Source organism: Notolabrus celidotus, chromosome 2 (assembly GCF_009762535.1).
Source record: "Notolabrus celidotus isolate fNotCel1 chromosome 2, fNotCel1.pri, whole genome shotgun sequence".
NCBI classification, from domain to species: domain Eukaryota; kingdom Metazoa; phylum Chordata; class Actinopteri; order Labriformes; family Labridae; genus Notolabrus; species Notolabrus celidotus.
Genome location: NC_048273.1, coordinates 18080821 through 18096198, shown reverse-complemented (window position 1 = coordinate 18096198; position 15378 = coordinate 18080821). Strand labels below are relative to the sequence as shown.

The 15378-nt window shown below is 38.5% G+C and overlaps 1 protein-coding gene across 1 annotated transcript in view; it reads left to right on the top strand.

The window, feature by feature from the left end:
• The window catches only part of eps15 (epidermal growth factor receptor pathway substrate 15), a 31880-nt gene that overhangs the window by 4129 nt on the left and 12373 nt on the right, over window positions 1-15378 (top strand). The window contains exons 2-13 of the mRNA XM_034702079.1: window positions 1745-1786; window positions 2420-2509; window positions 2609-2656; window positions 2764-2859; window positions 3490-3549; window positions 4052-4177; window positions 4515-4574; window positions 5908-6138; window positions 6397-6542; window positions 7465-7621; window positions 9830-9912; window positions 13819-13891. Coding sequence (XP_034557970.1) covers window positions 1745-1786; window positions 2420-2509; window positions 2609-2656; window positions 2764-2859; window positions 3490-3549; window positions 4052-4177; window positions 4515-4574; window positions 5908-6138; window positions 6397-6542; window positions 7465-7621; window positions 9830-9912; window positions 13819-13891 — 1212 coding nt within the window. The remainder of the gene's footprint in view (window positions 1-1744; window positions 1787-2419; window positions 2510-2608; window positions 2657-2763; window positions 2860-3489; window positions 3550-4051; window positions 4178-4514; window positions 4575-5907; window positions 6139-6396; window positions 6543-7464; window positions 7622-9829; window positions 9913-13818; window positions 13892-15378) is intronic.

Below are 15378 nucleotides of genomic sequence, written 5' to 3'. Positions count from 1 at the left end.
AAATTAGGGATGCAGGATATTATCGGCACATTATCGGACGATATTGGCTTTAAAATGCACTATTGGATTTCGGCCAACACGCCGATATCTGCTGATAAAATTAACGGATGAAATAATGGACTGCTGCACACATGTGGGGCTCATGTTTTAAGTTAAATTAGAATTTAAGCAGCAGTCTGTGAGTTACATGTAGCTGACTAATTTAGGCACATTTACTGTCAAAGATTAAACTATTTTATTTAATTTGGGTTTAATTGCTGTACAGTTGCACTTTTCACATGTTCCCTGTGAACAGAGGTTAGGTTTACTTACTATGTCAAATGTGAAATTGGCCAAATTTGCCTTGGTTGTGTGTATTGTTATGATTGTGTCAGGGAGAGCATCATCCAAGTTTTAAGTAGGATGTATCTTTTTGTATGAATTTTGTTTGAAAGCAATAGATAAATATGCAGTTTTAAGTATTAAAGCTTGATCTTCATGTCCTGATGGCAATCAATACATAATGTGTTCTTTAAAAAGAGTGAAAAAAATCTGCTATCTACAGCTGGAGTAAACCTGGGAAAACACCAACCAATCACTGTTTTTTGGGTCCCCAAATTTTAAACCAATCAAATCCTGTCCTGCCGTTCTGCCCGCCTCCTGCGCGTACATTTCCCCGGTGTGCACTCCGAGTCCCCGTCCCCTGCCTCTGCTTCCCCTGACTCTATTTACTGCCCCTCTCGCTCGACCTCGGGCCTGTCCCCTCTGACCCGATGAGATGCTTTGCTCAGGACTGTAGTCCGGATCAGAGTCTATAAAGCTCTCACCACGGGGGCTCTGACAAGCAAAAGAATTAATGACATTCAGTAAGTCCTACAGAAAAAGTATATGTACTGTAGTGTCTGTCCGGACGCTGTAGGGATGAAGAGCCGATTCGTGAACACGTTGAGTTTTACCAACCGGTCACTGACGGCCGTGATCACGCCAACCAACAAAGCAATAATCAATGTTTGAATGAATGAAAAACTTCTCCTCTTGTCTCGCCTCTCTCCCACTCACACACTCTACACCTCTCCTGATGCCTTCACTGACTGTCAACACTGTAGGAATTAAGAACATCTACAGTGAACACGTTTAACAAACAGTAGAGCTGTTACAGTATTATATGTGTTATAACTTTTCTCCTGATATCGTGTCACCAGTACAACTGGATAATGCTAGCATGACAGTTGTGAGTACTAACAGCAGCCATGTTTGTTTGTGTTTTTAACTTTCACTATGATAATGTTTTAGTGAGGACCGGTTTTGAATCAGTCACCATCATATGGTCGCAAATCAGCGGCGCTCGTGCATGTGAGCGGGGGGCGTCGTTTTGGAGGGGTTAGACGGAGTCATGAGGAAATGCTACAGTCCAATTCATGCTAGTTTTCTGAGACTACCAACCCCAGCTTTAAGTATTTTTCTTATTTGCACAAGAAATGAATATTACATAAAAAAAGTGATAAGAGTATCACCATAATACTGTACGGTAATTCCAATACAGAAGAGAATTGATGATCTCTGCAATTAGGTGTGCGGAAAAAATGATTGGTATCAGTATCAGTAATCGGCTAAATGAGTTGTAAAACATCTGCATATCGGGTATCGGCAAAAAAAACAATATTGTGCACCCCTATCTGAAATATAGTGTATGATGGGTTGATTCAGCCTGTACATTTGAAGTTGTTATTATTATAACATTTTATTTCTGATTTTGTCTTTACAGCTTTCCAGTGGAAATCCCATCTATGACAAATACTACAGACAGGTAAGCAAACTGTCCTTAAATGTACATATTTAGTCAAAAATAATAATAAATAATAATAATAATTGATAAGACTTATATAGCATAACATAGGGAAAAGTGTTGAGAACAATCTTTGTCTTTTAAAATGACAGTGCACTGACTCTTTTCATTCTTAGCTCACTTCTTCTGTAGCTGATTTCCTAATAAGCTGTAGTGTCACAGTGAACAGTGTTCTCTCTTCTCTCCCTTCATCTCTACTCTCTGTGTCCAGTAAAGGAAGTCTCTCTATGAATTAATAATGTTTCCCTTTGCCCAACATGTCAGGGGAGCTCGCTGTGAGCCTCATGAAAGACTACTCACAGATCCAATGTCAGGCTAATCGACTGCTGAGGAAATAGCTCTGGTTTATTTTCAGTATTGATTTAAGTGGCTCTTCTTTCTCAAAGGGAAATGCACACATGTTTCAGTTCCTTTTTATTTGCCTGTCCCTTCCTGATGAGAATGCTTTGTAAGCTTTTTGCAAAATGCACTCTGAAGCAGTCAACCCATCAGAATGTATGGCTTTCATAGCAGATGTGTTTTTGATGTTTCTTTGATTGGAGGGACTGATGAAATTTTCTGAAGCATTTGAATTTTTTGGTTGTCTGTGTGCAGGTTGATCCAACTGGAAGTGGGCGGGTGGCAGCAGCAGATGCAGCTCTGTTCCTGAAGAGGTCAGGCTTGGCTGATTTGGTCCTGGGGAAGGTGAGACAGACTCAAATCAGCACAGCAGCATTACTCCTCTGTTTTCTTCCCCATGTATGTTGATGGTAATGAGTGTGTGAACTGTTTGTGTCTCTATAGGTCTGGGATTTGGCAGATTCTGAACGTAAAGGTGCTCTTAACAAACAGGTATACATGCACTGTGGAGTCAGATCATGCTTGATTTGTTTGTTTAATGTGCGTTGAGTGCTTGTTATCACCTGATTTACATCACATGGTGCCTCTTTTTTCTACAGCAATTCTTCATAGCGCTGCGGTTGGTAGCCTGTGCTCAAAATGGCCTGGAGGTGGCACTCAAGAGTCTTAATGTGGCTGTTCCTCCACCCAAATTTGTAAGTCTTCTTCTCTACATGTCAGCACATATTCTGTATATCAGACATTATTTAAAATTATTATTTCTAGCTTTTGTGGGGAGTAATTCATTTTTAGCCCTGGACTTTATTATTATTTTAACTATTTTAATTATTATTTGAATCATTGCTTTAACATTTATTCATCTTATTTCATTATTTATTTATCTATTTATTTCTTGTATTCTTCTGATCTTGTTAACCCTACCTTATTTCCTTATTTTTAACTTTTCTTTCCACTATTACTTATTTTATTAATTTTACTGTGTTGATTTTATTTTAATTTTAAGTATTTTACTTAGAATCGTGCCTGTCATCCTTTTACCATTGCTGTTGTTTTCTGTCTGTCTGTTATTCTGTGAACCGATTTGGGCTGCATGTTTTTATGTATGAAAGGTGCTTTATAAATAAAGATGAGTTGAGTTAAAATGCTGTAGTAATTTGAAATAAAGCCCTGAAGCTCTGTAAAACCAGAGCAATTGTAACACTATAATTAACCTCTTTCTCACAATTTTTACTAAGCTAGTGGAACCTACTACTTGAGTTTATATTTCTAACCCTTGTGCATTCTTTCTAAGGGAGTAATAATAACTTTGTTCTTTTATCTCCCAGCACGACACAAGCAGCCCACTGTCAGCAGGAGTGGCTGTTGACATTCCCTGGGTTGTCAAGGTGAGGCATCGGCAACTTCATCTTTTTGCTTTTGTGCAAATAAATAATCTTGAATAATTTGCAAAGCATTATATTTGTCTTCCTTGTAACATAAACTCCACAGAAAACAGACATTTCTTGAATATGGTATGCATATGTGAATCATATGTCTAGTCTTATATGTTCTGATCACATAAAATGTCAGATAAGTCAAGCAAGCTCTAATAAGACTCAGACATTTTGAGCCATAATCACAAGTACTATAGTTGTTAATGTTTATACATTTTCTAAGGTGATGTTCTGTTTCTATTTTCTGCAGATGATAGATTTGAATGTCTTAGTTGCATTGTTAAACTCTTGGAAATTTCAACATCAAATTTTTACATGATCTTTAACCAAACATAGCCTTTTACATCTTCTTATGAATGTTGTCATTTCACAGAAGCTACATTGGAGGTATGTCAAGGCTGAGGATTCTTCTTTGAGTTGTAGTTTACTTACTGAATTTATTTATTTTTTCCAGCCTGAGGAGAAGATTAAGTTTGACTCCATCTTTGAAAGTCTGGGTCCAGCAGGAGGGATGCTAACAGGAGACAAAGTCAAGCCTGTCTTACTCAACTCCAAACTGCCAGTGGACATCCTCGGCAGGGTATGATCCCCAAACAGGACACTTTACAAGAATCAAATCCTTTAGAGATAACACAAGAAGTTTAAAGTTTCAATCTATTACTTAACTGGCTCATTATAGAAATAAACTGTGACAAATAGTGAGACACTTTGTTGATATGTAACAGAGTGAATGATCGAAATGAATCTATACTATGTAGAGAGTTAAAAAGGAAAGGATGCAAAATTGAAAATCTGTGGGGTAGGAAAATAAATCAAAGAGGAAGCAAGAGAGGTAATGATTCAGGGCTTTGAGGGAAGTGTATCATGGAGTTTTGTAACGATACATGCTGAGCAATGATATCTGTTGTTTGTTGAAGGTTTGGGAGCTCAGTGACATCGACAGAGATGGCATGTTGGACAAAGATGAGTTTTCAGTGGTAAGAGATGAGCTTATATTTTACCACCAGAAAGAAACCACAAAGGTTTGCACTCATCCTGTTATGAGTTTCATCTCAGGCTGTTTTTGAACTTTTTCATCTCATGTCTGTTCTGTTTCAGTCACTGTAGTACTGCATTGATCTCTCGAGCATCTAAACCATATCAAAGTTTCTCTGGCTCTTGTTTTTCAAAAAGGGGGCTTTCCCTTAACGAAATGAAACATTCTAATATTTTGAGATACAGACTTTTTTTTTGTTGTAATTTTGTTTTTATTGGCAACCATAGAGCCATTACAAACATTTTGCTTTGTGCTTGTTTTGACAATTAAACATCATCAGAATCTGGTGAAACCGATAAGCAAGTGGGATGGTAGTAATAATAGTGAAAATACTGAAAATAATTATACTAATACATAAGTATAAATAAAAATAAATAAATAAATATAAAACTAAATTAAATTTAATTAATTAATTAAATAAATACAAATAATATAAAGAATGTTAACAATATTTCTCCCCCCCATACAATAAATTAAAAGATCATGAGATAATAATCAGTATGGAAAATTACACTTTTGTCTTTGTTTTTTTTTTTAAACCTGAAATTTCTCACCTCTAAAGTGTATAAATAAAATACAATTTTCAAATGAAGATACATCGAGTTCCATCCCCACGAGTCATGTTTCACAGGCATCAATTGCTGGTACCAAACAGAACTACGTACAACATAAAACAACTGGGAGGAATGGTAATATTCAAGTTATGGATATGTCCCTCATAGAGTCTTGTCTTTGGGGTCTGATATAGTCAACCCACCTGGACCATATGTTGGTAAAATTTTTCTCCGTGTCCTCTGAGGGAATATGTCAGTTTTTCCATTGTGTATATTTGGTGAACTATGTCTATCCAGTCATTGAGATACGCATTTTTAACACAGCCATAATAATCAAAGTTAGATTGGAAAAATGCTTGAAACATTTAAATTTACATGTAATGAGTCTAGAGGATTTTTAATTTTCACTTTCTTAGAAAACTGATGCAGAATATTAACTTTTTCAGGATTTATCTAATGCGCCTGTATGTGTTGTTTAATAAAATATATGATATTAAGAATGTAAATATGAATATATGAAACTCTATTATATAGCATTTTTTAATACGCAAACTACATCCCATGTTTTGTATTTATTTATGCTTCATGTTCAATCTATGCTGTTAAAATTGTGTCTGCAGCCCTGAAAGGAACAGATTCCAGACCTTTGGAAGAAGTGTGAAGACTCAGTGATTACAGGATGGTAATGTGCTTTCATTGATCTTTTTTGCACTTTCCCAGGCGATGTATCTGGTGTACAGAGCACTGGAGGGGGAGCCTGTTCCCATGTCCCTACCACCCCCCCTGGTTCCACCCTCAAAGAGAAAAAAACCCTCTGTGCCTCCTGTGATGCCCCTGTTACCCTCACCCCCCTCAGTCAAAGACAGTCGCTCCTCCCACGCCGGCTCCAAGACCATGCCCCACCCCCCAAAACCTGCCCCAGCTCCTGCCCCTACACCAGCAGCTGCCCCTGTAAGTACCTGACCAGTCTCTCCTGTGCCTGCTGAACCTGAGAAGCGCTCTGGATGCTTTATTTGTAGTACCAAGTAGCTGAAACAGAAACATTTAGCATGATTTCGGAGTGGCTAGTTCAGTGTGTGTTTCAAAAGAGAAAGGGGAAAGGCTTTATGTTCGTAAGTACGTTTTGAGCTACTGTCATGTCCAAATGTTAAAGGAATTCTATCATGAAGCATCTTTGGTGCTAGTAAAGTCTGTTTGTTTGTTGTGCAGTGGGTGGTGACACCGGCAGACAAGGCAAAGTACGATGAGCTGTTCAGCAAGACGGATAGTGACATGGACGGACTTGTGTCTGGACCTGAAGTCAGAGACATCTTCCTAAAGACGGGTTTGCCCTCTGCCACACTCGCACGAATCTGGTAAGCAGGCATAGAAAAATCTCCAAAAAGTTTATCTGTCTTTTTTACCCACTTTTCTCAGAGCTTAATTTTTGGTTATTGATGTTAAACAGTGGTCATCTTTGTACTAATCACTTTTATTACACTCATTATTTCGTAGTAAATTCCAGCCACTTTATATTAAGGAATCGCTTTTTCCCCCTCAAATGGCCACAAAATCATCACAGAAAACGACACCCTCTATCTTTGTTTTAATGTTACCATTTCTCTTAAAACAAAAAAAAACAAAAACGTATTTTGGACTAAACAGGTAATAGCCTGAAGAGAAGCAATGAAAGTTAGTCTCTCTGCCAAAGCAGAGAGCAACACACAACCACAGGAAACAGCAACAGTAATGTTAGAATCCATGAAGAAACAGAATGTTAAGACAGGAAAATAGAGTGTGAACAAATATAAAAATTACAACAGTTCCCAGATTATGTTAGGCTGCAAATATCAGGTGTAAGTAACATGCTGTTTTAAAGTTTCAATGTCAATATAAAATAAATCTAAAGTTGATTTTCACTTTGGTTTGGTTTCACTCAGGGTAGGATTAAAAAGAGGAGGCAATGTTTATTAATGATAGAAGCAAGAAAATCTGATGCCTGTGGTTTTTCATTTATAATTAATGACAACGAAAAGGGACTTTTAATTAAGCTGCAGTAGCTTTGCCCCATATTGGTGCAGAGTATTAACAACATTCAAAGAACCAGCAGAACATGCTGACTCATCCCACCAGGCAGTATCATCTCATATGGATTTTAATGTCCTCACAGCATGTCGTCCTGTTAATTAGGTTCCATAACCACGACCGTGGCTATCAGTCAGACTATCAAAACTAGTGTTTGTTCCCTGAGGTGTAAATCGTTACTCTCTTACATAACGTGCCTGTTTTCGTTCTCAGGGAGCTTTGTGACATTGGAGACATCGGGAAACTGACACGAGAGCAGTTTGCCCTGGCACTTTATCTGATCAATCAGAAGCTGACTAAAGGCCTGGAACCTCCACAGAGTCTCTCCCCAGAGATGATCCCTCCATCGGACAGACTAAACATTAAACAGGTGAGTCACTCCAAACACTCTCTGTGTATAAATAAACCCTATTGATGACCGGATTCCTTTTTCTAGTCTCAATTCAACATGACAGGACAAAATGTAATAATCATAATAATGAGAGTGGTGATGTTAGATGTTAAGATACTTAGAAAAACAGGCCTGCTGCAGAGTTGAGTTATTAAAGTGAGAGAAACTGAGTAATCAAGTTCATAACTGTGGGTTTTAAGTGCTGCTTTTTCACTGTCTGAGGTAGATATAAAAGAAGAAAACTCTTAAAACAAACACTGCTTGTGTTTATCTGTGTGTGTGTGTCTGATGTGTGTATTGTGTTTATGCTCTCTCAATTAATATAAAGGATACTAATACAGACTTGACCTAATATGGATTACACACTAAAAAAATACTAATTACTATTCCATTGTCCATCATAACTCATTGCTTTGATAGATATCTTTTTCAAAAAGTACCATTTGAAGTTTGAAGATCAAAGTTTTGACATTGCTTTCCCCCACTTTTGTGCCTTTTCTGACTTTTTGAAGCTGTGTGCCTTTCTATTCCCCCCCCTGCAACACTGTGTCACCTACCTTTGGTCTGCTCTTTGTATTCATTCTATCCAATTCACACATGCTGCAGGAAAATCTTGAGTGAGTGTCGGCAGTAGTTTACAAACTTGGTGGCGTCTTATTACCTAAAACAGCTTGTGATAGCTCAGCTTGTCCCAGATTTTACATTGATAGACTATTTCTGCTGAAAAGTCCAGATGTTTTTTAAGTATTTTGGGATGCACCAGAGACAACACGTTAGATCAGTGGACACCACAAATCAAAGCTTAAAGTAAGCTCTATTTATCTTTGAAAGTAGGCATAGTAGACCCTCCATCACTATTCTCTTCCCAGTATCAGTATCCTTCAGTCCGTCTCCCTCCCATCCCCAGCACTTTGTCTCCATCCATTGTTTCATGTGTGCTAACTGTGAAGTCGTCATTGTAGCTGTGAATCATTTCTTTGTATAGTGCTGTGAGGATTTGTTCTCCTGCATCCTAATATTTCTAAGTAACCAGGATTTTTATCAACATCTGATACAATTGTTCTGTCTATTGTTAAAAATGTACCCTTCATATGTGATTCAGAGGTTTGTTTGTGATCAAATTTGTATTTAATTTTTTCTTTCCATATAAGAAAATATAAAAATACAAAAAAATAAAGTATAGATAGACATATGGACATTACAAAAAATAGAGTACATGTTCACATACCTAAACAAAGGTTTATATAAAAAATATCATGAATTTACAATTAAGATAAAATAATAATCTTAAAATAATGATGTGATTCAGAGGTTCATTTTTTTTTTTTCACAACTTTTTCAATTGAGTTTTGAAACATACAGATATATGTTTGACAGGTTCTTTAGTAAAATAAGAGTAAAGTAAAGAAACACAAGAAAGGAGACACCTAGAACACAACACAAACTAAGCTTGGCCGCTCAATGAGTTACACAAAGAAATAAACAGTACTTATTAGAGGTAACTATAGCACATTATACAGAAGGGTTTTAGAAGGACAAAAGGAAGGAAAACAGTTCAAGTATGCATACGTGTTATCCGCACACATACAAGAATATGTAGAGACATACACATAAAAGAGGAATGTACACATACCACTCCCACAGCATTCAGCAAGAGAAGAAATAAATCAAATATAATAGATAAAATAAGAAGGCACAAAAACCCTGGTGTAACCACTCACATTATGAGTCATCCAGTAAGTGCAGACCCTTAACATATTCAAAGAAAGTGCCCCATGTTTTATGAAATCTTCTGGTTGAACCTTTTGTTACACATCTTATCTTCTCCATTTTTAGAAAGTATAGAACATCTTTGAGACATGCAAAGGGAGAGGGAGGAGTGGGTTATTTCCAATGCAGCAAAATCTGACGTCTAGCTAGGAGTGTCACAAAGGCCACCAGATCTCTCTTATATAGCTGTGGAAGCTGTAGGTTAAGAGAGGGGATGCCAAAACAAGCTGTTATAGCAGATGGTCTGACGTTGACCTCTAGGCTTTTAGAAATTGAAGATTTCTGTCCAAAACGTAACTAGGGAAGGGCAGGACCACAACATGTGATGATTTCAGAGGTTAATCTTCACCTTGAATAAGGATTATACTTTATTTGTATTTGTCATTCATTTTGTCATCTCTCACCTTTCATTTCTAGAACAACTTGGCTAACCTGGCAGCTGACTTCTCTGCCATCAAGGAGCTGGACTCTCTCAGTAACGAGATTGTGGAACTACAAAGGTACGCTTTTATTGATCTCCATTTAAAAATCAGGAAAACTCTCCATATTTATGCAGATTATGTCTCTACTAGTGACAAGAGCTAGCCAAAAGAGGGCCTGTTGTGATGTATTACTGTCTTCATTAATTCAATGCCACCTTCTAAGATTGAATTAAGTAACATTAGGGACTGTGTGTTGCTGTCCAGGTGGCAGTTCTTCTGCATCCTGCTCTGAAAAGCCTGGATGCAGTGTTTCAGACTGGCAGTCAGTCTGTAACTGATTCGGGTCTCCAAGATTATGTCACTCTCACAAATTCAGACTCTCTGCCAACTCTCACTCCTACAGCTTCCATGAAAATTGATAAACAACACTTGATTTTTCCCTACAAGCCACCAAATGCAGCAGATAGCTATAAAGCTGAATTGTGTTGCTGTTGGTTGAAGTCTAGATGGAAGAAGAAGAAACAATATCTATACTTTTTTTTTATATATAACTTTATAAATAGTTTTTTCTTAGTTTTGAAAAGATATGTACATGTACAAACACAAACATGTACATCCCCAACATCCCCCGAACCACCCGACACCCGAAAGGTTATAAAACAGACAGGGAAATTGCAAATAAAGGTAAAAAAAACAAACATGTAAATGTATGTTATAACAGTAATAATAATAACAATAGCAGAAAGTAAAATGTAAATAACAATAAATACATAGAATAAAAGATATAAAATGGGAGTGTATTGACATGGAGAGCTTTCAGTTCTTATTCCCACACATAGAGTAAAGAGCAAAAAGCTTCATTAGACTCAACATTATGATAATTGTGTAAAGGGAACAGTGAGAGTAAAATCTCTATCTATACAATTTAAACAAGACTTTCTGCACGTGTTCACTACCTGTCCATGTGTAGTATTCCTTAAGTATTGTTTCTGTTCATTTGAAACCTCCTTTCAAAAACAATTAACGCAGTACAGTGTTCATATCAATATTTTTAAAGGAAGAAGTCCTGCAGCCTGTTGCACCAGCTGTGCACAAGTTGTGTCCTAAGTTAGAGTGTAAAGTCCACCCTAAACCAAACTTTGAAACTAGTAAGTTTGTAACTTAAAGGCCCTGTGAGGAGTTTTGAACTGGCTGAGAAACAGACTGAAAATGATACTGATGCCTCTTTATGACCTTCAATAGCAAACAAGACCATCAGCAGCAACACTGACACCTTCTCTGTTGTCATTTTTAATGCCTGAAACTGCCCTGAGGGGGTAGGTTTCAGACCAGATGATGGATATCTCGCTTCAGAAACAGCCTTTATTTGACTGTTTTCATGGAAAATAATCACATTGCCTGATAAAGTTGACTGGTAAAAGACAATAGGATGAGGCTTTTGTTGAAAACACTACTTTTGCATGTATAGGACAAGAGATAAGAGGTATCACTTTGTCCACAAGGGGGCGCCAGAATCGATACAAAACAAAAGTTCCTCACAGCAGCTTTAAGTTGTATCGTTGTTTGGTTACACCACAGAGACTTAAGGTTCATCTTAACTAGTAGACCGTAATGTCCAAACTAACCAAAACATTGTCGCAGAGTGGTACAATTATCAACTACAACATATGTTAATACTCAGGAGGGCAAATCTTGGTCATCATTTTTTTCCCCAAATGATTTAATCTCTCGCTGATATCGCGTTGCAGACGTCATATAGCTGGGAAACCCTCTGTATCTCCAAATCATCCCTACTTTCAAAACGATGCGCCATGGCAGCCGATATACTGTACTGAGGACTTTACACCTACTAGGAGCAAAGTGTAAGAATTAAGTTGTAACTTAGGCTTACGTCGGAACTATCTCAGCTGGTGCAACGCCCAAAACATTAGTAGAGTGTAAACTCCATCCTAAATGAGAAATTGCGTTCAAACTAGGCTACGTTTGAACTTACGCACGGCTGTTGCAACAGGCTGCTGTAATCTAGACTGGAGGCGCTTCTTTTGGCTCCACATCCTCTTTTATGCAAAAATACCTTTGAATAACAGTTGTTGTAGTTTGCAATGACTACACTTCTTTTTGATTGTTCCTTAAGTGTCTTTCACCTTTCAGTTTTTCTTTCTCTCTTAAAAGCAAGATACAAAAACCTCTTTTGATGTAATCTCTGTATGAGTGATGGTTGTATGTTTTTACCAGGTGTTTTAAGTTCAAATTCAGAAGTATCAGGGTAGTTCCCAGCAGTGAAAGCTGAGAGTGAGAAGTGAGAAACTGGCCTTCCTCCTTCCCCTTATTAAATACACGCACACAACACACACTCGCACATAGTCTGACAGCTGTGCTGACAGCTGCATGCTAATGTAAAGAAAGGGGTAAGAAAGAGAAAAGGAAATTAAGAGTGCCACAGAGATCAGAGCTTCAGAGCAGCATCAGAGGAGAGGAGCTTGAAAATATGATTCATGTTTGTAACTGCTTCAAAATCTGGCAGCAGCCCTCTGCTCATGATGATGAGGAGGAGGGTGAGGATGATGATAGGTAAGTGTTAGAGAGTAGATGCAAGGCTCAGGTGGAGTTGAGTGGAGTTCTGCTGTTGGGAGATGCAGTGTAATCAAGGGAACGGTGGGGTTTTGTTTGAGAAGAGAGGGGATATAAAAATAGCAGCTGTTATTTTTGGAGCATGTAGAAAAGGATTGCAAAGACCGTGTGTGGTTCAAGGTTGTTGCTTTTAACGAAGAATCTCAGTCATGTTAAAGTGTTGAACGAGAATAATTAGTGCGGTGTTGTCATGAATCTTTTAACAGAACATGTACTGCAAAACTAAAATAAGCCAAAACTGAGCTGCTTTTTTTTTTGTAACTGAAACATTTATGCAAAATATTCTGTGATAAGCCTATGATCAGCTTTTTGTCTGTTTCAACATGCTACAGTATGTGTGAAAAATAAAAATGCCCTGTGAAAATCACACATATAGTCTTGGGGGTTGAACAAAAGAATGAGAACAAGAGTCACCCTTCGACGGTTAAATACAGACACCATTTCACTCGTATTCCAGTACCTTTGTTTTTGGCTTGTAGCTTTAGTGAAAAGCTCATTTCAATCAAAATGACAATCAGTATACACTGCACATTTCAGAGTTGCTTATTTAGAGTCTTCTAGGCTTTCCATCCTCTTTGTTTTTGGTTGTTTTATTGTATATTCAGTGAAGCATGTAAGGGAAATCCAACACAATGGGACATTATACATCCACGTCTGCGTCATGTTTGTAGCTTTCACTGCACAGCACAAATTTGAAGCAAACACTCAAAAGTTTCTCCTGTGCTTTTTTTAGTATTCGTCAAAATATATTTTGTACACTTCCATTAATTGTCTGTCGTACACAAGCTACGATGCATCCCATTCCATTTCCTCTCTGGCGGGATGGATGAGAGAGTGTAGAAGGGAGGTTGAACATTCGGGCGGCACAAATGATAGATGTTGAAGGTTGGTTCATCATCACTCGTCCCTCCTCCCTCGCTGCCTCCCTCCATCCTCAAGGCAGCCATCTGCTTCTCACTCCTCATCTCCCACACATTTGACTGAGCCAGCACATGCTCACTTTCTCCATCACTCATCCTCATAGCGCTTACAGAGCTGCAGCTCCACAGCCCCTGAAGTCTCGCACACCATTTTATTTTTCTTACCGTATCATTCCACGCTCACACACCTGCTGTAGCTGCAGGCGCTCTCTCTCTCTCTCCCTCTCTCTCGCTGTCTGTCTGTACTGTGCAAGTAGAGTTTGTGATTTAGGGACACCATGGTGGCTCAGGGAGAAGAGGTTGTTGGGGTTCAGGAACAGGGGAAAGAAGGTTCAGTGGAGAGCTGGCTGGGGCTGGGTGGGCTTGGAGTACCAGTTTTACCCTCTCTGTCCTCTGTGGTCAAATACTCCTGTCTCTTGTGCTGGAACCCCAGGGAGAAGAGCACTGTGGAAGAGGAGATCAAGGAGAAGGAGGAGGCCATCAGACAGCGCAGCAGCGAAGTACAGGTAAGGTCTCCATTTGTCTGTGTTTGTCTGTGTGTGAGATTTATGGACAGACAAAATCAAGGGCATGGTCGAAATTGGGAGAATGACTGTTTCTTTGATCTCTGTGAAATCACAGCCTGCTTTGAACAACTCCTGTTGGAACACGTAGAATTTAAGTGCCTGAGCATATGTGTGTATTTCAGCCTTGTTCCTTTTTAAATAAATATCCGGTTTGGACGGAAGGTGCTAAAGCAGTTGCTCACTTTTGTTGTAATGGATATACTGGAGGAGGAGATCAATAATACATTTGGCCGGCGGTCTCAGACGCTTCTTCAGAAACACATTTAATGTTTCTCAGCAGAGAGGGAGAGGCTGGTGTCCTTGTGTAGGCGTGTCTGTCTGCTCGGAGCATGAGAGATGGGCTCTATTTTGGGAGCTGATGGCTTAAAGGGCTAGTCTGCTCTGCTTTTGGGAGTCGAGTCTGATGTCAGAGCTTGAGTATGTGACTGGGGGAGTCTTACAGTGATGTTGCTGAATATCTTGGCTGCACTGCAGGGTAGCCTCCATTGCTGTTGGATATTTATACGTCAGTGTGTTTTGTGGACATAATCCTGTTATGATTGTTGTCATGATCTGTGTTGGTTCCTCTGCATCGATTCTACAATAGTCAGAAAGGCTGACATCTTATCTGTGGCAGGGAATTTCCAGCTTATTTTGCATTCAGAAGCATTATTTTTGTCCAGTCAACAAATCATTTCAGCTTCATTTTCACAACTTTTGAAAATGAGTTGAACGCATTCAACATCATAATATTACTGTACTGTATATCTGGTGGGTATGGATCTAATCTACGTAGGCATGTCCTCCTTTGCTGTTGTGTTGAGTAGTCTTGTTCATGCAGCAGACTGATGAAAATATTTCACTGTTCAGCCAATCTGACGTTCGATCTTTGATTGTATAGCGCCAATTGCAGAAAGCAGGTCTAGACTGAACTATTTGTTTATACAACATATAAGTACATTTAGATTATGTATTTTATTAGTTAAGAGGCTGCTGTTTGTCTAGGACTACTCAACGTCTGATTAAAGGAAATAGAAGTCTCACTGGCAAAATTTAAATGTATAACAACCTGCAGCCCTACAACCAGAGTGAATTACACACATTTGATGTTTCTACAGTCTGTCTTCTACCTGTGGATTTACCTTCAACAGAGCATCTGCTTCTTTTGAATTTGAAAGAGGAACAAGGAGTCTTTGTAGACTGAAAGGGTTTTGTTTTGTTTTAGTTTAGGCACAACCTCTCTCCTGATGAGTCGCTTCTTATGTGTGATGACTTGATTATAAACTTCTATTCTTTCTTTGATTGACTTTCTCTCTAGCTAAAGACGTTTTTAGACCGCAGGAACTTTACCCCGGAACTAGGGACTTAACCCCTGAACTACGTGCGTTTTGACCGGAGGAACCAGGGTCTAAATTTAGTTCAGGCGTAGATAATCTCCCCCCTGAAAA